Source organism: Cyprinus carpio, chromosome A3 (assembly GCF_018340385.1).
Source record: "Cyprinus carpio isolate SPL01 chromosome A3, ASM1834038v1, whole genome shotgun sequence".
Lineage (NCBI taxonomy): Eukaryota > Metazoa > Chordata > Actinopteri > Cypriniformes > Cyprinidae > Cyprinus > Cyprinus carpio.
This window is the reverse complement of record NC_056574.1, coordinates 21,802,291-21,826,343: the sequence shown is the minus strand read 5'-3', so window position 1 is coordinate 21,826,343 and position 24,053 is coordinate 21,802,291. Positions and strand designations below refer to the sequence as shown.

The window sequence follows — 24,053 nt, the reverse complement described above, 5'->3', positions numbered from 1 at the left end:
AGACACAGCATTACTGCTTCAGTCATATTTCATCTATTGCTGCAAACGACAAAAATAAATCTCCCCCACTTTTCCTCCGTCTCCCTCCCTTGTCTCTTTCTGCTCTTTTAGTATGGGTAAGCCCTTGCTCGTAGGCCTTGAAGGTTAAGTGCTAACTCCCTACAGTTCTGACCTTGCCTTACAATGAGCAGCATTAGTTCATTGCTCTGTCTCAGCACTATTATAGTGACTGTCAAGATGAAACACTTGCTGACTTGTTTCAATTCGGTAGCTATAATCTGAACGTGTTCAGGGGGAAAAAAGCTCATTCAAAAGTAAATTTTCAAAGCTAATTGCAGTCTATTTCATACCCCCTTCTTCCTGCAACTCACTGCAACTTCCGCTTGGTTCTCTCAATCATCTTTTCTCTCCCCCATCACTACGCTCCCTCCTCCTGCAAGCCGTCAGTTGGAAGGTCTCAGGGGAGAAGCTGCGCCCAGGCTTTTTGGGGGAGCTGTCAGACTAATAGATTTCCTCTTTTGCTCTGATGTGAACAGAGGGAAAAACCTTCCCTGCTGGGACATACTAAAAGCAGAGTTTTTACAAGGGCCGGTGGATGGCCCATATGATATTTGTCACTCTGAATGTTTTGAGCACTGGTATTTACAGAATGTGTTTTAATATGTGTGTGTGCATGTAATAATTTGCTTCTGTGTTGCCGTGTGTATTAAAAAATGCAAAACTTTATGTGAAGAATTTATGATTCATTATATGTTCTCATTTTCTCTTGTATGGTTATATATCAAGAATATGTCAGCAAGAGCATTTTTTTAGAATAATTTTAGAGTGATTTCTGGAGTTGATGCAAGAAATACATTAAGATAATCCTCAAACGCCCTCTAGAGGCAAAAGCTGCACAGCACTCAAAAGTAAGCAGGGTTGAAGCGTGGTAATGCTTTTATACTTAGCTAACAGCGCCACCTAATGTTTATTTTGCTACTTATCAAACATACTGTACAGTACTACTTTTCCATGTCGTTTTTTTTAATTCTTTTATTTTCACAATAGATATTTAATATTCGCTGAGTTTAGATATAAATAACAAAATAATAAGCACACATGTTTGTACTTTTAAAAAATGATACTAGTGAACTTTAAAGATATAATTTTTGCACCTCAAAATCAGGCCATAATCACCATAAACATTGGAAGACCACCATGAATGATGTGCTGTGCTAATATTTAGATCAATGATCAACAAATTATATTGTTTTACAATTATATGTCAATTAAATCAGTAGTAAGTCATGGGGACACTGAGAATTTTTTTTTATTTTTTTATTTTTTTATTTATAAATAATAATATATATTTATAAAGATATATTAAATTGTTCTTGCTTTAATTGTTTTAGATTTAGTCATTTCAATTTCAGGGTTATATGGTATTTCCTTTAGCATGTAGTTTTGAATAAATTTGTCATAAGCCTGAACTGTGTCATAAGTAAATATATCTGTGTGTTAATTATAGATGTGCGGTCATGGCTCAGCTGTTTTCTCTTCCTTCTGGGTGATTGAGAAGCTTCTGTCCTGTGTGCAGCTGAATACTTTTTGGACTAGTTCACAGGGTAACTCCTCATTCATGGGGAATGTGAGGGGAACACTTGACTCATATATGGAAAAGACGAACAAGGGCCATGCTGTAAAACTAAGTTAGGAAACTTAAAAAAATAAATAAATAAGTAATCAGTTACATAATTTTGTAAAGAAATTATACATTTATAAGCATATATTTTGTACTTATGTTAATTGCTCTTAACTTTGAAATATTTGCATAAGCATAACATTTAACTTAAAATTCTGAACATATTTTTTTTTTTGTGAAACTTTACTAACTATAACTAGCTAATTCAGTAAATGCTTACTTACTAATTGGTAACACATTCTTTGATTAGCATAGCATTTCCTGAATGAGTAACGCATTAAAGATCATTTAACTATCTGTTCTCAAACCAAGCTCATGCTCCACTCGTCACCATGATGGTAAACCCTCAAAAAAACCAAAAGAAACTTGTCTAAATTAGCATAGCAAGACAGTAAGTTCGTTTAAATGAAAATAAACAAGTTCAGTTACACAAAACAATGAAATAATTTATATTACTTAAAATGTGTCAGTTTTGTGAACACAAAAGAAAAAGAAAGTTCTAAATACTCCTAAAAGTTAATTTGTTTGAACTAATTTGTTTCATTTAATTTTGCCCTATGTTATATAATATTCTTATATGTCAGTTTTACTACATTCCCATTCAAATACCATTACAGATATTCAGGAAAAAACAAAAAAAAAAAATTGGCGAAGATCATTAAAAATAGTCTAACTAATTACAATATTTATTAATTTAAATATTAATTAAAGGCCTACAACTTAATATTTTGATCTAAGCACCCAGCAAATAAGCTCTTTTAAAAAAAAAAAAAAAACAATAAACATTTTTTTTATATTCTTATTTATATTATTCTTTTATATACTCTTTTTAAAACTGTATGAAAATATATAATATTTGCACATACATCCTGCTTTTAGGAAATGACATCATGACTGCAGTCAGCATAGTTCCTGCATACGGTAAGCAGCTTCTTATGACGGTAAGGACAAAATAAACACTAGCACACACACATAGGGTGTAAAGTTATCGTGTGACTTCACTCTCTGTGCATGACAAAGGAGGCAGTGGGCAATCCCAAATTGGACAGCAGGGCCCATGACGGTTGTGGGACAGTAAAAGTGACACCGACCCATATATCAAATCACAACCATAAACTTATTATAGCCTTATGAGCATCTTGGATGTCCTGTTTACTTAAAGCTTCAAATTCTTATTCATGACCTCACTGATGTAAAAAGGTAATGGTGGGAGGTCCTAGACACCTGTTGGAGAAATATATAAACTGAAGGGACCTGAAGCAAGCAGATCACACTTCTGAAAGCACAGATAGGCCCTCAAGACAACACCACCTAGACAAACAGACGAGAGAAATGTCTTCTGCCGAGAGCTTCTTCATGGATGACCCTTTCTTTGCAAACTCCCACTTTTTGTGGCCCAGATGCAGTATGGCTCTTTCCAGCTTCAAAGAGGATTTCCTCCACCGTAAAGCCCAAATAATGCAGAACCTGAGGAATGAGATCAGAGACAGCTTGCTGAATGAACTCACTGATGAGTTCTTCCAGTGTCTAGATGGTCAGAGGTCCATCTCAAGGCTCTTCAGCCTGATCAACACAGATCAGAACAAACGGCGAGACGTGTCTCTTACTCTGGACACTCAAGGCTTCTCTCCAGAAGATGTCACCGTGACACTATCTGGAAGGTGCCTGGAGGTGATGGCTGGCAAGCGGGGCCAGACAGACACTTCTTCATCATCTACCAGCACCACTCACGTCGCAGAGGCCCAGCCACAAGGATTTGTTCAAGCTGTGCAGCTTCCTGACCACCTGGATCCAACCTCCTTGACCTGCTCACTTGGAGAAGATGGACTTCTGCATATTGAGTCACCAGAATCCAAAGACGAATCCTCCGAGGAGCATACCATTCCCCTCCGCTTCAGGACATCCCTGGATTTCCCCATCAACAAGGACAGCACAAACAAAATGCAGGATGGGGCTGAGAAATCAAACTAAAAAACGGACTGATGGCCTATTATGCATTGTACAATTGTTTTTCATGAATCGTGGATGTGCTTCAAGTGACTGTAAATTATTAGTTCTAAAAAGGTTTTAATAAAGATATTAATTGAAATATGACTTCATGCACAAACTTCATGTCTTCTTGAGATTTTAAAGACTAAGGCTGATGATACATGGGGCAACTTTTTGAGCAATGATGATTGGGCACGTTCCCATTGAGAATGGGTAACAAATTTATATCTGGACACTTTAGATCAGTCATGGGCCCTGTCTCTTACCTGGTTGCCCGTTGAGGGTAAAATTGCCCAAAGTTGCTCAGCAACATTGTTAAAAAAATTTGCCCCATGTATCATCAGCCTTAGGTTTTGAAATGGGATTTACAATCCTTAGTCATTATTATTATTGTCAATGTGGAGTGCTACTTTACGATTTTCAGTTTTTTATGGTATGTTCATTGATGTATGTAATCACTTTGAAACCTAATAAGCAGATATATTGCTAGAATAGGACTTCACTGTTTGTTTATGTTTAGTGAATGTGGTGGTGGTTTGTGGTCTAATGTAGATCATTTTAGTACATATGAGACTTTTCTCTCACAGTTATCACAGATTAAACTTGAGAAAGACCTAGAAGAAAAAAAAAAAAGCAACTTCCATTAAGGTGTGCAATTAAGATCCATCAGATCAGGACATGCAATTTCTGGAAGTATTTCAGCGAAATTAAAAGTTACTGAAAATATATTTTTTTAAAGCAATGTCTGTAAAACAGAATGTAACCTAAATTAAAAAGTATCAAATAATTTCCAGAGAAGTTCGATCAACCGTCCAATACAACTGATGGCGCTATAGACACATTAGGGCTGCACAATTAATCGAATTTCTAATCGCGATTACAATTACGGATGCCACAATTAGGTAATTGTTCAAAGCAGCAATTAATCGTTCAAAGTCCACTGTTATTCTGCGTGCATAAGATTTTTTTTTCTTTTTACATGTTACCTTAAGGTTTTTTTTGTTGTTGATGTTTTAATTTTAGTTTTAGTATAACCTTATAATACCTATAATACCTAATGCATATTTTTTTACTTTTTATTTATAGAAGAAACTTATCCAATGTATAGTTGACATTTGAGGCTTAATACAATAGAAAAGCAATAAAAGTTAGTGTTTTCAACATGCAGTTGATTCAAACAAAGGTATAAACATCATTTAATCGTAATTAATAATCGCAATTACAATTTCAAATGAAAAATCGACAATTATTATTTTTGTCATAATCGTGCAGCCCTAAAACACATTATTGAAACTTTATTTATTTATTATTCATTCAAACCCGAGTAGCCTATTATTGATAAACCTACTGAATCGATTCATTTAAAAATTAGCCAGTGTTTTTTCTTCTTCTTCTTCTTCTTCTTCTTCTTCTTTCTACTTATCGTAGCTACGTTGTGGTGTTTCTTGCCTAACCGAAGTGATCACCTGTTGAATGTTCACTGGGTCAGTTATTTTCTATATATATTATATAGTATGGTTTTACTTTTAAAAGCTTATTTTTAGACAGAACGCGTACAGTTGTAGTGACGAAATTTGCACCCTGCCAGATTATGCACCCCCTGGTATTGGTAGGTTTAGGAGTAGGTGTAGGGGAGGGGTTAGGATTAGGGGTGGGGTTGGGATTAGGCAATCAGGTAGCGACTTCAACGAGGGGATGCAGAATCTGGCAGGGGTGAAGAATTCGGCACAACACCTTTTAAAACGCGAGATGCAGCGATGAGGAACAGTGTATCCGTACAGCAGAATTTAAAGTTACAGTTTTTAAATGGAAAACTATAACACAACAAATGATCTCCCGCCCCAACTCCTTCTGTTTGGTTCACTCTGATTGAACAACAAAATTTGAACATGTAACACGGTCCGTGTACGACCGTGTACCTTCGGATAATTCCTTATTCCTTATTTATTCGTTTTTGTTTTCAAAACGGAAAAACGAATAGGCTAAACCGTTTGTTTTGTATGTATTCCACCATATTCATGAACATAAAAAAAAACTGATACATATTTTTGGTTTGTTTTCCTCAATATTTCTTTAAATGCATCAAATAAATACAGTAAAACCAAAACGAAAAGTCATTTATGAACAAAGTGCGTTTTAGTTCACCGGAAGTTCAGCTGCAGCCTCTGGCGAGCAGTGGTGGTATAGCACATTAAGGGCATCTTAAGCACAAGACCGCTCTCTTTTATGACACATCAGTTTTCAGTGGCGTGTGCCAACCATATGTACATATGTATGTAGTAATTTCGGTTCAGTGCAACAGTAACTGAAAGAATGGATGAATGTACGCGCGCGCGTCAGTGCTCGTGTCAGATCATGCATCTGACAGCGGGAGAGGTTTAACTATTTCCTCCGGTTAAATTCATAGTGAGAGAAGCTCGTTTTGCACTTTAATGTGAAAAAAATGTGCCATTTTGTTTGCACTGTTCGTAAAAATGTTAAACAAAAGACAAAACATTTCTGCATACAACTCTACATACATGATAGCTGGGTTTACAAAGATAAGAGTTAATCAAAACCTTCATTGCACATTACATTATAGCTGAGTTTGATAAAAAAAATAATAATAATAAATAAAAATAAGTTAAAAGTTAAAGTTAGAACTACTAAGAGATTGTACACAAATAAGCAAAATAAATGTCTAAAATAAAGGGTTATTGTTAGTTATTCGAATGTAAATTTTAACCTAAGTGACCCATGGTAAAAAAAAAAAAAATCATGAAACTTTTTTTTTTTTTTTAAATAATAGACAGTCTGTGATCAACATATAATGTATCATATTACAAGACCACTCACAACTATTAAAAAAAAAAAAAAACAATAGAACCCTGCCCAAAACACAATAGAAAATGTAATGGATTTATTCCCAGCTAACACATGACGTACCGGTTACGTAATGGATTGGTACTTTTTGGTAATTTCACGATTTACCGGATGGCAACGTAGCTGGCACGTCCTAGGCACATAATGGTATTAACAATAAAATTATGATTAATATTAATGGTTTACATGCCGCTTAATATTTAAATATGCTTATTTAAACGTTTTTAGACTGGACATCTTAAATATGTCGATTAAATAACCCAAGACAGAATTAATACGCCACATGCAGACAGCTCTGTGCTGTATGGGAATATAACTGCGCGGCTGCGCGCCTCTCGCGCGCTCAAGTTCAGGACAGCGCGTGCACAGCAGAGCTGCGTCTGAGCGATCGTTCCGCCGAAGTGAGACATGTTTTAATTTCACATCTGTTGTTCAATACTTGTGAAAATTTATTTAAAATCAAATGTTTACTTGTAATCTGACAGAATGTCTTCTGACAGCAGTAACAACGCTTTTTTCAGGGGCTTTTTTTTTCATCGGACAGGAACTTTCGTTTTATCAGGTAAGACTCGTTACTTCTTAACAAATAAACGACTTTTGCGAAAATAAATCAGCATAAAGCAAATGAAAAGGTTGTTTTAGGTTTTATTTTATTTAATTGTATTATTTTTAAGGTACACAGCACTGGTGGTGGCTGGAGTAATCATAGCAACCTGGGGACGTAACGGCGCCTGAAGAAGACAGGCCCAACTCCGGCTCTCCAGTGCGATACTGAGAGTACTGTAACAATCACATTAATAGTGTCTTTATCGGAAGTGTTTTTATAATATTAATGCTTCTGTAATTATTTAATATATGTCTTGATTCATGCGCGATATAGTTATGTTTTAAATGGAATGGAGCTTTGTTGTTCATTTGAATGTTTCTGTTTGTATGCCGTTTTGAACGCGGTTTGATATGTTGCTGTTAATATGTTGCTTTTATCTATACAGTAAATGAAAAGTATTCCATTCATATGTTATTAAAAAGTTTCTAAAATAGTTATGGGCCAATAAGGACAAGTTAAATTGCTGCATGTACTACATGTACATTTACTGCATGTCCGCCCAAGGAATATTCAATAAAAAAATTAAAAAAAAATATTTATTGATTGATTACCATGGTTTTTTTTAATGAAAAGCAAGCAAAACTTATGGTTTATAATGGTATGGAAATTGGAAACCATTAAATTTTCTATTGTGTTTTGGGCAGAGTTCTATTGCTATGTAATAGAATTTAAGGTGCAATGAAAAGTACAGGTTTTTATAAACACGCATACTATCATGTATGTAGAGTTGTATGTAGAAGCGTTTTGTCTTCTATGTTTAACATTTTTACGAACAGTGCAAACAAAAGGCTTATAGGCCAGTTTGTCTGTTGCATGCCTTATCATTAATGTCTGATCATATATTAGAAGGTTATTATGGTGGCTGGTTAAAAATCATCATTTGACCACCATAATGACCACCAAGCCATAGTGGTCATAACACATTACATAACACATTACAATTATAGTTTGTAATTTATTTCTTCTCATTATACCGGACACAGGAATCTTTTCTATCAAATGAAAAATGCAGGGCATCCGAGATGCAGGAGGGCAAAAGTTCAAGAGATGAAAGGCTTCCGGATGAAACAGTCAGCTAGCTATAAAAGGTATTCTTGAAATGGACAGCAGGGAAATTTGACACCAGAAAATCATGAGATGAAGAGGCCAAATGCTGCCATTACATTCAATTCCCAGGAGGAGCTAAATAAAAGCCTGTAAAGGTTTCTCTGACATTTTCAGCCTAAGGGAGATCATTTGTTGTGGCTTCAGCACAGGTACAAAACACAGCGGTTAATATTTGATGTGTGCAACCTCAGGCAACAAGATGGAGGAGGCGCACAAGGGAAACCACAAATGTCTCCTGACTAATTTAAATGTCAGCAGCATGGAGATGTTTGATCTGGTTCCCATTAACGAGAAATAATGTCTCGGGCTGAGAGAGAAGGAGTTACAAAATAAAGGCAATTGCTCATGTCCTCTCTCAGCACCTGCCATTGCCTGACATTGATCACTGCTTTTACCAGATTTTTGGCAAGAGGATAAAATAGCACATAATTGTCTTTGAGTGGGCAAAAGTGATATTGAGGTTAAATGGAACTGGATTTCCCATCTTCACTAACAACTAGCATAGTATGTCGTGCACTAAGAAATAAATACAAACTAATTGTGTCATGGTAGCTTGTCAGGCTTTATAAGTTTGGTAAATAATCATATAAAATGCTAAATATTTTAATCTAATTTTAAGTATTTTTAAAACGTTTTTATATTTAAATATTTTTATTTATTTGTCTAAATATATAATATAAACGACTGAATATTAAATATTTCTTATAATAAAAATAAAGTAAATACATGTAAATAAAGCAGATTTATTTAGTAAATATTTTTGCACATGGCCATAAATATTTTTTCACCAAATAACCTGTTTATGACGTTGCCTCCTTATTATGTCAACAATATCACCGATATCATTGACAGGGGTGTCTTCTTCTGCACTTAAATACAACTTTTTAATGGGTGCTTTCAGCTGAGGCACATCTCTGTCCAATCCTCTTCACAAACTTTAATGGTCTTGTTTGGCCTCCAGCACAATAGATGACTCAAACAGTGACAAGTAGTCCTTGTGGGCAATCACTTGTGTAAGGAGACCCACACCAGCGGGTAAATATTGATCCTGTTTCCACCCAGCACTAATGATAGTCCACTGTCTTGCCGAGCAGTTCAATGCCACTGGGAGAGGAGACCTGTTCCCTAGGCAGCTGGTGTCATCGGCTCCAATGCACCGATAGAGCTACTCCCCCGTGCCTTGGCATCAATCTTTTTCAAAACATGCTTTCTTTCCTCCTCTCAGTCATTTCTTCTTGATGATCTGAAGATCTGACATTTAATCCCAGACTGTTTAACCTCGGTGAGCATTGGTACACCAGATGTTGAAACTGGGTTCCTGTGATCCATGGCTAATGCACTGAAGGGAAAATGAGTTGCTCAGTAAAGAAAGGGTGCAGGTGATTTGTGATTTGAGTCTTTTGTTCCTTGAAAGCAGGTTTAGGATAACCTGTGAACAAACAGCCAGTTATAATGGAGTATATGACAACACAAGATTCACACAAGATACTACAACTATAGACAAATTTGCATGCAACATATTAAAATGAGTTGTTTTTTATAATATGTGTTTGACAATGTATTTTTTGTTTTCAAGATATCTTTTATGTTCTGCAGAAAAAAATAAAGTTTTCTTTCTTTCTTTCTTTCTTTCTTTCTTTCTTTCTTTCTTTCTTTCTTTCTTTCTTTCTTTCTTACTTTCTTTCTTTCTTTCTTTCTTTCTTTCTTTCTTTCTTTCTTTCTTTCTTTCTTTCTTTTTTTCTTTCTTTCTTCCTTCCTGTGTGCTATTTCTCACCAGATTGGAATCTAATGGACGTCTGATGGAATTAATGGAAAAGATCCTAGATTTAATAATACATTTACAAAACAGGGTATAGGTCAAGATCTTAAGGCAAACACAATGTTTGTTGTTGTTTTTTTTTTGTCACTAGGAAGTATTTTGAAAAGACAGATTTTCAATAGGGTATATATCGAACATCAAACCCAGAAAACAGGTCTCATCGCTTCTTCTTGTCGGAGAACATACAGCCGTATTAAATAATAGCGATATTTATGGACTTTTAAGATAATCAGTTTAACTAGCTAGCTATTTTTATTCTTGATGTTTTATTAATTTTTTCTATCTAAATGTTAGTGAAAAGAATACAAATTTAAAACTTTTAGATATCAGTCTGCATATGTGATGGATAATGGTTATGATCATCATGGGTATCTAATTTGAAGGCATCTTGAGTAAAACTGCTTCATATTTAAAGAAGCTTATGCAAACCGCTTGAACCGGAAGTGACAAGACCCGGTTAACACAATACGCAAGTCTGTTGCATAACCCCTATTTTGCATCCATTTAACAATTAATAGGAAAGTAAAATTGTATATCCTGTCGAACAGACTGTATGTTTACACCTCACAGGCTTGTTTTCATTATAATCAAGTATGACTGGAGTGCCCTGGACATCCACCAGAGGGCACTACTCCAGTGCCATCCTGTCCTGGACTCCATTTCCCACAACTCTTTGCCCGGTCTCATCTGCTGTTTGCCTCTCTGCCTTGTTTCCCCTTGTTAGTTTCCATGGAGTTTAATTAGCTCCTCCCCCTTGCTACCCTGTTTGTCTCTCCCTTTTTATACCCTGTATATTCTGCTGTGTCTTTGTGAAGTATTGTTAGTGTCTGCTGCATTTCTGAGTAGTCCCCTTGTTTCCCGTGTCTCTGGGTTTTGAATCCTTGCCTGCTCCTTGGATATCCCTTGCCCGTTTCGCCTGCTTTGTTGCCTGTTTGGACTGTTTATCTGTGATTTGATCATTTTTCTGTTCTGGACATTGATTTTGGATTACCCTCTAATGACATGTGCCCTGGTGTGAGGGCGGGACAATAACCTCTCCCCTTCAGCAACCTGCCAATCACATGAGATCGCAACATTTAACAAACAACAATGATCCAATTCCAGATGTACAAAGCCATTTCACAGAGAAGAAAAGACATGATCACGATCTCTGTTTCAAGTCAGCCTGAAAGTAGCTTGCAGTAGTGTGCTAAAAAAAAAAAAAAAAAAGGAAAGAAAGGGAATGTTTAATATGACAGATTTTACCTTGAGTTATATAATGTGATATGTAATGTAAAAAACGACACAATCAACACTGAAATTAACATTTTCATGAAATGCACGATAAAGTAAGTAATATTTAAGCTGGTTTTAGCTAAAAGGTGCCCAAAAAACCCATAAAACCAGCCAACGGACTAGTCTGATAAGGTTGGGAGACCATTTAAGACCAGTGAACTAGCTTAAGTGAGTTTTATTTATTTATTTTCTTTTTTTTTTTTTCAGCAGGGTAATGTTCAGTACATTGGACAGTTTGTTTATTTTATCAGAGAGCAACAGAAAGACGTAATCCTAAAAAGATCTAACTCATTAAAGGATCAGTGGTCAAGGCTCATTATGATATTAATGACTTTAAACATACAGTATTAGAAGTTCCAACTGCCAGCTTGGACAACTAAGAGGATGAAGCTAAGAAAATGTACTTTGTTCTTTCGATTTATCGTCAGCTTAAACATCAAAAAATAATGGCAGCTTCAGTAGCAGGTTAGTAAATTGTCCAGATCCCCCCTGGAGTGTTTCACATTTTGGGATGGGGAAAAAATAATTGGGGCAATCAGCTGTGGTGAAGAGTCATGTAGGTTTGAATTAGATCATTTTGCACTTTCGCCTTTATGAGGGTCCGTGACAGTCTGAAGCAATAGGTGTCATGGGGCGACAGTATAAAATGTGGTCCATCGTGTCCAAACCCGAAAGGTCTCTACGGCGACAGATATGAACTAGTAATAAAGATATATTCCCCTGGCAGTGGGTGCACTGATTTGATTTGTCCAGCGGTTCAGTGAAGCGTCTGCCCAGGTCTTGACTCTACCTGCCCCTCACGGCACATCTGTGATGATTATGATATCTCAACACAAGGACGCCCACTGCTCTGAGCGCTCACATTACCCTGCTTTAGTGTGCTTCTGATGAATACCAAACATGTGCTTCAACGGGGATGATATTTTGCTCTGGCATTACCTGATAGATGCCACTTAATACGCCACCTGAATTATATTAACTTTATAGATTAGGCATCAGATGTCCAAACTGAAACGAAGGAAGTGGTACATTTTTCTTTTTTAATATTTGCTTAAGAGCTCCCATGTCATATTTTAATATATTTTAAAATATAATTTATTCCTGTAATGGCTAAGCTGAATTTTCAGCATCATCACTCCAGTCTTCAGTGTCACGTGACCTTTAGAAATCTCATTTCGTTAATTTTTTGTTTGATTTTTGTGCACTTCGGATGGGTTAAATGCAGAGCACGAATTCTGAGTATGGGTCACCATACTTGGCTGAATGTCACGTCACGTCACGTAGCACGAATTATCTGAATTTTCAGCATCATCACTCCAGTCTTCAGTGTCACGTGACCTTTAGAAATCATTCTAATATGCGGATTTGCTGCTCAATAAATTTTTTTTGGGATTCTTTAATGAATAGAAAGTTCAAAAGAACAGCATTTATTTGAGATAGAATCTTCTGATGAATAAATTCCAAATAGATATTTGAAACCAAATAGATATTTGAAAACAAGCATTTGTGCAATTTGACTTTTGGCTCAAAAGTGTGGCAGCTAGCCTTGTTCTTCTAAATATACTGTGAGCTTTCATAATCAAATCTCTCCATTTTCAAAAACTTTTAATTGCACTTGCCTTTTCAAAAAAAAAAAAAAAAAAGGCATTGATCTCCTCACTAGAGATCAACACACTGCAGTTTACCTAGTAAATTTTAATGTGAGTTTTTCCATTATTTATCGTATTTGCTAGTTTACTTAATTGACATTCTTGGGCAGTGTTGAGAGCAATCAAGAACACCAGAAAACACTCCTCAGCAAATGACATCCGTGTACTCAGGAGCCCCCAAATAGAGCAATCAAACAACACCACCTAATCTACGAAGAACAAGAGAAAAATAGATAATAGGATGTACGCCCTTCCAGAGGTTAAGAGGGACAAAGACTATAACAGTCCTGCTTCATCAGGCCTTAAAAAAGGTTGCCTTATTGCTATTTTTTTAAATGAAGATGCTCACTCTGATTACTGTATAATCAAATATAGCTACATCCTCCTTTTGGTTCTTTCTAGACACTAAACCCTATAACAGACTAAATTGATTCAGAGAAAACATGTTGAAGACACATAAAATGGCTTTCAAAGAAAAAGGAACGCCATTCCTTGAGGACAGATACTCAAAGGACCAAAACAACAAACTTTAATCTGGATGAGGGCTTCTGAGAACTACAACAGCTCCAATCAACATAAAACCACAGCAGTCCAGATTGATCTATTTTGCATCACATTTTTGTCAGCATCTGTTCTAATAGAATAAAAAACATCGAGAGGATAGAAAAAAAAGTAACTCAACAGCAATGGTAGATCACATGGAATTTAAGGCTGGTGTGGTAGATGATTCGTGACTATAACCATGGTTGACGTGCAACATCACACTTTCACTGAGTATGTCAAAAGCATGCAGTTAGCTGTTACATCTGTTCTTTTCGGCTGAAGAAAATATTTTCCTGTAAGAACGTCTGTGTCTCTTTTAAAGCATTGTGTAATAGATCAAAATAAAATCCCTGGACTGAATAATGATTTTTTTTAGTTGGCTTACACAAAGTAATGTGTTTCGTCTAACTTAAGGCCTGGCCTTGTCATCTTGCCAAGATAAAGAGCTGTAATTAAAATGTTGCTGCAGGCCTGTTTATGCCAGGGGCAGGATAGTTTTGGCTCAATAGAAGTTAAATAGAAGTTGTTGTTGCAGGTGTCATCATTTACTCCCTCCTTCAGGGAATACTGGCACAATTGTATCAATATATCAAAAAAGAGCAAAAACTACTATTGATATTAGACTAGAGCAGTATTATTGTACTATTAAGCATCCACTCTGCCTCATATGAATATGTTAAAGAGAATTGTAATTTAAAGAACGATAACATGTCCTGTGTAACTGACACCTACCATAATGTGTATTAAAATCATCTTTACTGAAGCATTTTAACGCAGATATGCAATCATTCTCTAAAGATGCCAAAGGGAGTTTTCATTATTACATGAATCACCTTATGACATGTATTGAATAAGAAGAGATATATATTCTCATGCTCGGTTGGCATTGGTATGTTGGAGTCCCTTACTGAATACAATATGAGAACTGTACACTGTAAAAATGTTGTTACGTTTACAGTAAAATCTGGTTTTTACCATAAAATGAACTGATAACCGGCATAATAATACAGGTGGTTCTACAGAAACCCACATAATGAATCATCATAAGTGAGCTATCCATAAAAAATGGCCAATACTTGTTTACAGGGTCATACACAAAAACACAAACCACCATCAAGGTAACACAGATGACACTAAAATAATGCAATATATCTTAAATAAATAACTTAATGTACACAATACACTATTATAAACATTAATAATACCAACAAAAAAAATGAAACAAAATATATTAGAGTGAAATGGCATATAATGCAATGTTTGACCATTTAAAATGTTCACTGTATATTTCAGACGTGTGATGGTATTTCAGCCTTGCAGGGACCTTTAAGAAAAATCTAAATTTTAGATCATTTAGTATTTATGTGTTCAATAAACACTTTTAAACTGCTGTCATTTCTATTACACCAAGTACTTTAGAGAAATTTTAATTTGAGGACACTTTTTGCAAATTAATTAAATAAGTCTTACACAAGTCGTCGGCAAACTGTCACTTGTTGTGTCGTCAAGTCTTATACAACTAATCTTCATAAGTGAAAAATACAATTAAAATCACATGTTAAAAATTCACATCATCACATTAAACTTTACTTGATCAAGATGATCCTCTTGGTATTTATCAGATCAGATCTGTTGTTTTAACATAGATGAAACAAAGTACCAAGGCATCAAAAGTGCCCTTAATTTAGGAAATCTCCCATAAACCATCTTTGCACTAAAACACTTGAACAACATCTTTTTTTAGTAGTCATAATCTGCTTGTCTGAAATGTTGGCCGAGGTCAATAGTTAGCGATTTACTGGCAGACCAAGCAGGAATCCTTTCAAAAGGGCCTCTAATATGGAAACCATCTAATTCCCTCTCACCTGAACAAAAACAAGGCAATAAAAATTGACAGTCTAGGATCAAGAGAGTTTAATGTTTGGTCCGGCTGTGGCAAATGCCTCAATTCTGTATCTCTGTAATGGTGATGAAGCCCCTTACAAACCCCTTACTGCAGTTTGATCTGTCAAGTCAAGCCTTGGATACTGTGTTCCTTTTCTACAGTACATCTGCTGTAACGCTCAAGATATTTCAAAGACACAAAGGGACTCATGTTACTTATTGTGTTATTAATTAGATTTGATAGAAGTACAAAACACTTGAGCACTTACATTTGTGTAAAAATTTAGTGTCTGTTTTTGTTTTTTCTGTTGGGTATAGGACCAAGCTTTCATATCTTGGCAGTAGACTCAAGCCATATGTTTTCTTCCATGGACAGACGCAGCAGCTGGGTGGTAGGCCTGCAAGCCCATCATCCATCAAATCTAGAGTTGGTTTGAGCCTTCTCTTGTGTTTTGCCAGTTTATCGTGACAAGAAGCTGATTTCAGTGCAGTCTCTATAGACTCTACACAAAGACTTTTTGATTTCAAATAGTAATATTACTTTGTGATTATTATCTCTCGTAATTATAATTGTAAATATTTTACAATATGATATCGGCCTACTTATTGTTGGCATATGCCTTTTTACCAATTCATGTGACACAAGAATCATTCTATTCCCACCAGGCATTATCCAAAGTAAAGAGTTTTTTGATACAGTTGTGAATAGGTTACTTGCGTTCAACAGATGTTTCTTAATTATGCGTGAAATTAAGACTTAAGAATTGTATTTCATTTGTGCTCTCCCCCAGCTTTATATTCAGAGTTAATCTTGATTTATATATATATTTTTATCTCATTTGTATCTTCAGAACACATGGCTTGACAAACATTTCCATATGCCTATCTTCTCCTCCTCCTCAGAAATAACAGATTGGAAAATTAAGACATGACCAATATTTATTTTATTCTCATATGCGGGAAAGATCGCTGTCAATCTTCTGTGTTAACCTTTTCCCTTTGCATATACCAACTGCACTCTACAACAATGAACAATGAGTGCGATTTCCTCTGTCACGATTTACTGTTGATGTAAGATTTGCTTCTGCTGTGATGTCAAGCAGAGATGCAGAAAGATGATTACATTATAAAAGAATTTGGATTAAGCTTATTTAATCAAACCTGCCTGTATAAAATGGGTTCAGCTTTTCTGCCCTTTTTTCTTGTCATCCTCTCATTATATTCCCAATAATTCCTGCTTGCAGTGACCTTAACCATAATACCTCTTTAGCAACGATCTAACAGAGGAGAGCTGTGTTTCCCAAAAGCATTGTAGGCCTAAGTAGATCATAGAACCATTGCCACCAATCAGGGGCGATTCTAGGGTTTTCACTTTAGGGGGGCTCAGCCCCCCTATGAGGGTATAATAATAATAATAAAATAATAATAAATGAATATAATTTTTTTTAAAAGTTTGAATTATAGGGTAAGGTGGTATAGCCTACTAAACTTATTGCAGTATTCTACTGTAGGCTACTATTGCATAGATGGGTATAACATTTGAGTAATGAATATGAATAGATGGGTTTTACATTTTAGTAATGAATACTTGAACACACACACACACATATACACACACACCGGTTTACTGTACAAACACAACATTTACTGTTTGCATTTCTAGTAGGCCTACAAACCTATTTCTTTAGCTCAAGTATACAAACCTCTTTCTGTGCTCAAGTACTGTCTGTCACTGTCTTTAATGATTTCTGTACATGATTGTATGGGAGTTAATGCCACATGCACTGTAATATGTTTTATATTCAAAGTTTAATTTTCAAATGTAAATAGCAACATGATTGGTTTATAAAGTATGCATTTATTTGTGTTTTAAAGGGGTACATTTTTGCTGGAGGAAACAGCTGTGGTGTGATGAGGGGTGTCCAAATAATTTTATGGGTCCCTATATAACTCCAGTGTGTCACAGTGTTTTTTCTTTCTTTTTTTTGTGCTGTGTTTTGCAGTTTTTTTACCCTGAAGCTATATTTAGATATTCTGTAACTCATTGACACACATAAAATCTCAGTAGTGTCATAGTGGCCAGTGAGTGAAGTGCTGAACTTGAGTTCATGGTTCAGTGCACTGTTTGCAGGGATGGTTCTTTGAGGCTAGAGGATGCTTATAAACTCATGAGTGTGCTATTGAACAGGCCACAGGTGTTAAGGTTGCATGAGGCCTTCAGGGCTTCAGTTGGAGCTGTCAGTTTCGATCAAGTTCTCTAATCGAGATATGCTACAACTGCCACACCAGAGAGCAGAGATAAAAACTGTAGTTACCTCAGTTGTGGTCACCTCAACAGAGAGTTCAGATGCCATTGGTGTCCTTACATCCTTCAGTTCACTGAGCTGCATTTGCTTCATAGACCCGATATACTGCAGTGATGTTGATTCCTATGACTCGTTGGTCAGTGTTGCTAGCGTTTTTTAAAGTGGCTGCAAGAGCTCCAATACCAATACAATACCTTTCCTGCACAATTTCCAACCTAACACGATAAAGCAAGTCTAAGGAAAACTGTGCCACAAATCAAAACGCTATTACCTGCTTTGTATGAGTCAGTTCCATATTATCATATAGTTTGAGTCACTTGGGCTGCAGGTGAATGATGATGAACCACTGTTCATATGGGGTCAGTCAGGGTTATTGAGGTCTCACTTCCTCTTCATAACTTGTTCTGCCATCGGCGCTCAGAGTTACTGTTCAGTCATCCTGCCATTGCTTAGATTTCACCGGTGGTCTGCTGCCAGATAATTGTTCTCTTAGAAATGCACTTATACCAGTTGCCTTTTCAGTAAAGCACAAGCATTTAACAACAAAAACTCATTGTCATCACCCACAGGTGTTTCTAGCCTTTCATCAGTACTGGGAACAGGCCCCCATTAAAAAAAGTGCACACATATTTTGATACACTTTTTTTAGTAGGCTACTGTTTTGGATATAAATGAATATGAGTTATCTTTGCTCGAAGCACAGAGTCATTTTCAAGCTGCACATGCACGTAGTGAAGACATTTGAAAGTTTTGTTTCCTATAATGGTTTTGTAGGTAAATATCCACCTCATCTATTGTTTTTTTTTTCCTTTGTTTTTTTTTTCTCTGTCTTAAAAAATATCCTGTCACTATTGCAGTGTGAGAAACCACTGCAAATGATTCAGAATGTGAGTGAACTGTCTGAATGAATCAGTCTGAATCGCAAACAGTTTCAGACCTTTGTGTAAACTCGTTTGAGTGATTAGATCAAAAGAGTGATTCATATTCAAACAGCGAATAAAAAACACACATGACTTCATTGCTGAAATATTATCGGATAAAATGATTCTCAGGTCAGCATACGTCAATCCCATTGACACATAAGGATTTATCAGAAATATTTTACTAATGATGCCACTTCTCCCTCCACTTCCTGCTACATGACAAATTTTATCAGAAGATTTCTTGCAAAGAATGAGAATTAGAGACTTCACAGATTCAATCTGGCTCCTATTATGAATAATCAAAGAGTTGAACAAGGACTAGAACAGAAAGTTATGCAGGAAAAACAAACACTTCCATTTCCTGTAAAAGTGACACAGTTCATAAGCTATTTGAAGACACCAAAGACCTCGGTATTTGCATTCTTGTCTTAACCTCTTTTTGTACCGCCATTTCGACAGATTAGATTAGAATTGATTATTCTTTTCATCAAACCAGATGTTTCTGCAGTTTTTGTTCACCTGAGATCTTTGCAGGAAAGCCACAGTTGCCAAGACAGAAGGCTGCGTGACTGACAGTGTGCGTCTGCAGGGTGTGTTATGACGCAGAGCCTGCAAACCCCCTACACATGTTCTCCTACTCCCTCAGCCGCAGGTGTGACGGCTCGATCCAGCACAGAAAAGGAGCTTTTTCCAAGTTCTTCTCCTTTTCCCCTTCAAAAAGGGACTCAACTGCTGCACATGAATCTTTTATCGTTTTGTAATATAAAATGTCACATCCGTTTTCACTGTGTGTAGCTGCTTGATTTTGAAAGATTCTATATCGTGATGATGTATTAATAAGTACTGATTTTATTTGTCAATTCATGTGAATCACAATCAGTGTTAAGCAATATTTATGGCAATATTTAAATCTTTTACTGTGAAAATATGCTGTTGTGAAATAAAAGAACATATTAACCCATCATATACTTTCATAGCGATGCTTTCGTAGTGTTGCAGAAGAGCATTTTAAGTGTAAGGTGTCTGAGAGGGTTCTTACCTGCAGTTTTTAGGGGTTTGAATCCTGCCGACAATTCCTCAACGAATCAAAAGGACATTTGGGATTTGTGTAGATGGCAAGTAGGCAGTTTGTCATAGTTTTTGTTGTGCTAATAAAAGGCTAGTCGATTATGTGACACAAACCTGAGAGGCGGACAGTGAAATAAACAGTCAGTATTCCAGCAGGCACAGACTGAGTCACCACAGCCCATTCTGTAACACTTTTGACAGTTTAACATACAATGATATTTGTATGTGGCATTCAGTCAGAGCGCTGACTACTTTTAGATAACAAACTGATGAGTCTCTTTGTCAGGGAGGGAAATCACACTTTTTTGAGTTGCCCAGGAAGTTGTATAAGCCACAGCTTGGTACTAAAGCCAGATGATACAGTAAAACATGGGATCTCACGGTGCCTAGTTTGTTTGTATTTGGCAAATGAGCATGCTGAAGAAAGGATTTATTTAACAATATATATATCTGTCATCTGTGAGCTATTGTCGAAACGTGCAAATCTATAGTGAGGTATATAACTAATGCTGTTATATTTCCTTCACCCTCCTTTAATGCTGTTATAATATTTCCAGTGTCATTCAATGGAAAACACATCATACATCAAGCGTAGAGTAAGTTTTCTTTTAGACGGATGAGCCGTGGGTTTATCTAAGTCTGTCTCTCAGCTGGGTTAGGTTTAACCTTATATTACCATGTCAAAGGAATTTATGATGTGTTTGTGTGTGTATCTTTCCGAACAGGCTTTTCCAAGAATTTTCCAAAATGTTATTCAGTTCTTTTCAAAGCCCCTCACACTGTAAAAAGTGGAGCTCTTAACTGTAAGAAATGCAAATGTAGATGTTTAACCTAACATGTATGACATGCTTAATGTAGCCTACTGTAATGACTTAATTAAATAAATAAATTGAGATGGTACCAAATGAAGCACAGTTTTATGGTAGAAGAGCTGCCAAAAGAAGCTTTTCTACTTTATGAAAGTGTCATCAACCTCAGCTGGGGGAACACTGGTTTACTAGAATGTTAGCAAGATTATAATTCATTCATTCAGCTTGTGATGATTTTTCTTTCACGCATCTTTTGTAGCCACTTGTGGTTAGAAAAAGTGTTTAGAAAAATCTACTTCTGGAAACACAAAAGGTTGAATAATGAATAAAGTGAATAAATTATATTGCCCTATCAGCATTTCAAACAATCCTTAAATGTTAATAAAACATTTGAATGAATAACATACTAACACTTTAATATCCTTTTTAATCACTTACTGACTATGTCTTCCTGCTTTGACATACAATATGTACTGTATAACTAATTCAGAGCCAGATGGGATATGTGACATCCTGGCATCGCAACATGTGAATGCTATTAAATACAATTTGTACCTGGATGTTTCAGTCAGATTGTTTGATATTCCAGGTTTGGCAGTATCTTTTGATTAACAAATACAAGGTTTAAATGTTGAAGGATGACATTTTTCTTCTCACAAGGCAAGAAATAGGTTAGCAATTTGATTGTCACTTGCACTTGCAAATGTAATAATGTCACATTCATTAAAATCCTGGGTGACATTTTTAAATGTTAGACTGTTAAGATACTAATTCTGAATTTTTAAAGGTAATGCAGGGACATATGACCATACTTGTTAATTATATCTATGATATCTTTATAGTTATTTGTTTACGTTTATTTTTTCTTAGGAGTAGGCTGTAAGTCACAAAAAGCATACATTTATTTATTTTACTTTTTTATTGCTACATTTTAAGTACAGAAAAAAACATAGGTAATAATGGAGAAGATGATCAGAAAATGTCATAAGCTAGACTCGAATTGTACATTCCACATGAGCACCGCAGCTCAATGTGTTGAAGCACTTGCTTTGACAAATAGTGCAAATTTTATAAGAAAATATCACTATTGAGGACCTCTCTGCAACAAATCCATCCAAAATGTGGATTAAAAAGCTAGGACTATACAGAAACCACCACATATTTGCATCTAAAAAAGAACTTGTCCTCATGACACACAACCTTTGCTATTCAGCATAGACTCAGTCTTTTGTGTGGGTGACTCCTCTTGAGTCAGTGTGAGATTTTTGGGGGGGTCTCAGAGTTGGTACATCAGTTTGAGTGACTAGATCACACCTCGAGGGGGCTGAACAAGCCTCCAAACTGCAATTGATGTGGAGCTTATGAACGGCATCACCTAGCTGAGGAAGAGCAGTTAGCATGAGCAAGCCCCACTGACGTCTCCTGCGCTGTGATAGGACGATTTGGATGCTTAGAGGTGTGGGCCTCTCTGTGAGGGCTCATGTACAAGAGAGCAGCCCACGTCAGCCGCCCCAAGACTAAATCCAGTATCATGACGTTGTGCACATGAGCCAACAACAACTTGAAAGGACTGAAAGAAGTCATCACTGCCTGTTGTGACAATGAGTCAGATATTAGTTGACCTTTTTAGTACTTCTGGATAATAAAGATGATGACACATGTAGAGCTGAACTATTTGTAAGATGATATTAGTTTTATTGCATAGAATTAATGGATACTCGTAGTGAAAAACTACAGCCGGACTTTGCACAGGCTGTTTCTGAACCACATTTCACAAGTTCTAAACCAAGAACATGTTAAAATTTGTAGCATACAATTAGTTTTTTTTTTTTTTTTTTTTTTTTGTATTGTATTGTTGATTTAGCTGACTGTAGTATGGAGCACTACTAAAATATATTCACCATTGCCAACTATTAAACTTTACTGTCTGACTAGTCTAACTATTTCTGTTGAAAGCAAGAATTCATTGGTACTTAATGAAATAAAATAGGCTAGTTTTAAAATTACAACAATTTGTTTATACAAGATTAGTTAAGCAAGAAGTTTATAGGCTCAGTTAATCAGAAATAATCAGATAAAATTGTCTAAAAAGTGTAATACCCAGGATCACTGATTGCAATTTCATTTTTTTTATTATTTATAATAAGTACCAGATAACACAGAGATACCCACAACCATGTGATTTCAGTCATTAGATGCTTATGTCCTGCATCTCTTAAAGTCTTTTAAAATCATTTGAGTCTCATTTTATGAATCATTCCTTAGTTTTTTTCATTCTTTTCCCACACAATGTGACTAAACCAAGCAGACAGAATGAGTGAAACATGAAGTAAAGACATAATTGAATTATCACAAAGCTTTCTGTGGGAGTATTAACTACCTGCAAAACATAATCGGTCTGTTGGGAACCAGTTTTATTATTTATGCCTCAGGGTCCAGAAAAAATCAGATGCATTATTATAGACCCAGGAGCCACAGAAACTCTTTCATTTCTTTTTACCCATATCCTCTTAGTGATTTCATTTAGACCATATGCAAACATTTTACTGTATCTTCTTTAAAATCGCAGCTTTTTTGTTTCCTTTTTCAATTTATTGTTAGATATGTTTTTGTACATTTTCTGCGTGGAATATAAGAAGCAGCTAGATGCAAACATGACGCAAAGTGACACCTGTGTAAAATGAGCATACTATTCTGCAAGATCATATTTCATTTACATTTTTCCGAAGTTAGTTTTCAATTATCCAGGCTTCCAGCCACTGCAAAGAATCTTGTATCTTGTTCAACTGGAAGATTAACTTAGCGTAAATAGCACAATGTTTTCATACAAATACCTGTAGGTTTCAACAGGGTTGTCAAACGTGTGTGTGTGTAGCCTTATAATAAAAGATTACAAGTTAGATCACAGAGCGCGGATTTCCACTTGCAGTCAAATAGACGCAAATGTCCAGAAGTCGCTTTCAGAGGAGGTAACCATAACAACAGCGATCAGTTTTAGTCGGTACGATTACAGATACTCTATCATGACAAGTAGCCTACTACTGTCAATATATGTCACTTTATTCTATTTGTATAAAACTTTAATGTTTTGTTTTACAAGTCAAATTATTGTATGAGACGAGCCACTAGATTGCGCATCGGGTAGCTATTGATTGTAGGCCTACTTTTTAGCAGACTTTGTTAAATAACTTTAAATAAGCCGAAATGCCTCATAAATAGGCGATTCCGTAAAAGTCATTGTATAATTCCCACACTGAGTTTAATATCTTATGGAACGGGTTTAACAGCTATACAAAGGGAACTTGAGAGAGAGAGAGAGAGAGAGAGAGAGAGAGAGAGAGATTCTGAGATGTTAACTTGATAAAGGGTCAAGTAGAAAAAGCAAGAATTACATTTGATTGCTCGATTAGTCGCTGCAATCAAGGTAATCTTTGGAGCGTCATCTACTGTTTTTACACTGAAGACCACTCGAACTTTTCATCAGAAACTTCGTAATGACGCAAGACACTCTGAACTTAAAAATTCTACTTG

The 24,053-nt window shown here is 35.9% G+C and overlaps 1 protein-coding gene and 1 long non-coding RNA gene across 2 annotated transcripts; both read left to right on the top strand.

Moving 5' to 3' along the window:
* Nucleotides 1-2,935: 2,935 nt before the first annotated feature.
* Nucleotides 2,936-3,775, top strand: LOC109061562 (heat shock protein 30-like). Its single transcript, XM_019078666.2, has one exon. The coding sequence runs from the start codon at nucleotides 3,014-3,016 to the stop codon at nucleotides 3,650-3,652; it is 639 nt and encodes a 212-aa protein (XP_018934211.2). The 5' UTR covers nucleotides 2,936-3,013; the 3' UTR covers nucleotides 3,653-3,775.
* A 3,104-nt stretch (nucleotides 3,776-6,879) lies between these two features.
* On the top strand, nucleotides 6,880-7,655 carry LOC109107306. The gene is made up of 3 exons (XR_002020747.2): nucleotides 6,880-6,933; nucleotides 7,018-7,094; nucleotides 7,207-7,655. It is a non-coding gene; the product is annotated as an uncharacterized LOC109107306 (long non-coding RNA).
* Nucleotides 7,656-24,053: the final 16,398 nt, after the last annotated feature.

Bases quoted from the DNA above. Each gene is read 5' to 3' on its own strand.
- LOC109061562 (XM_019078666.2), top strand. From the start codon at position 3,014: ATGTCTTCTGCCGAGAGCTTCTTCATGGATGACCCTTTCTTTGCAAAC.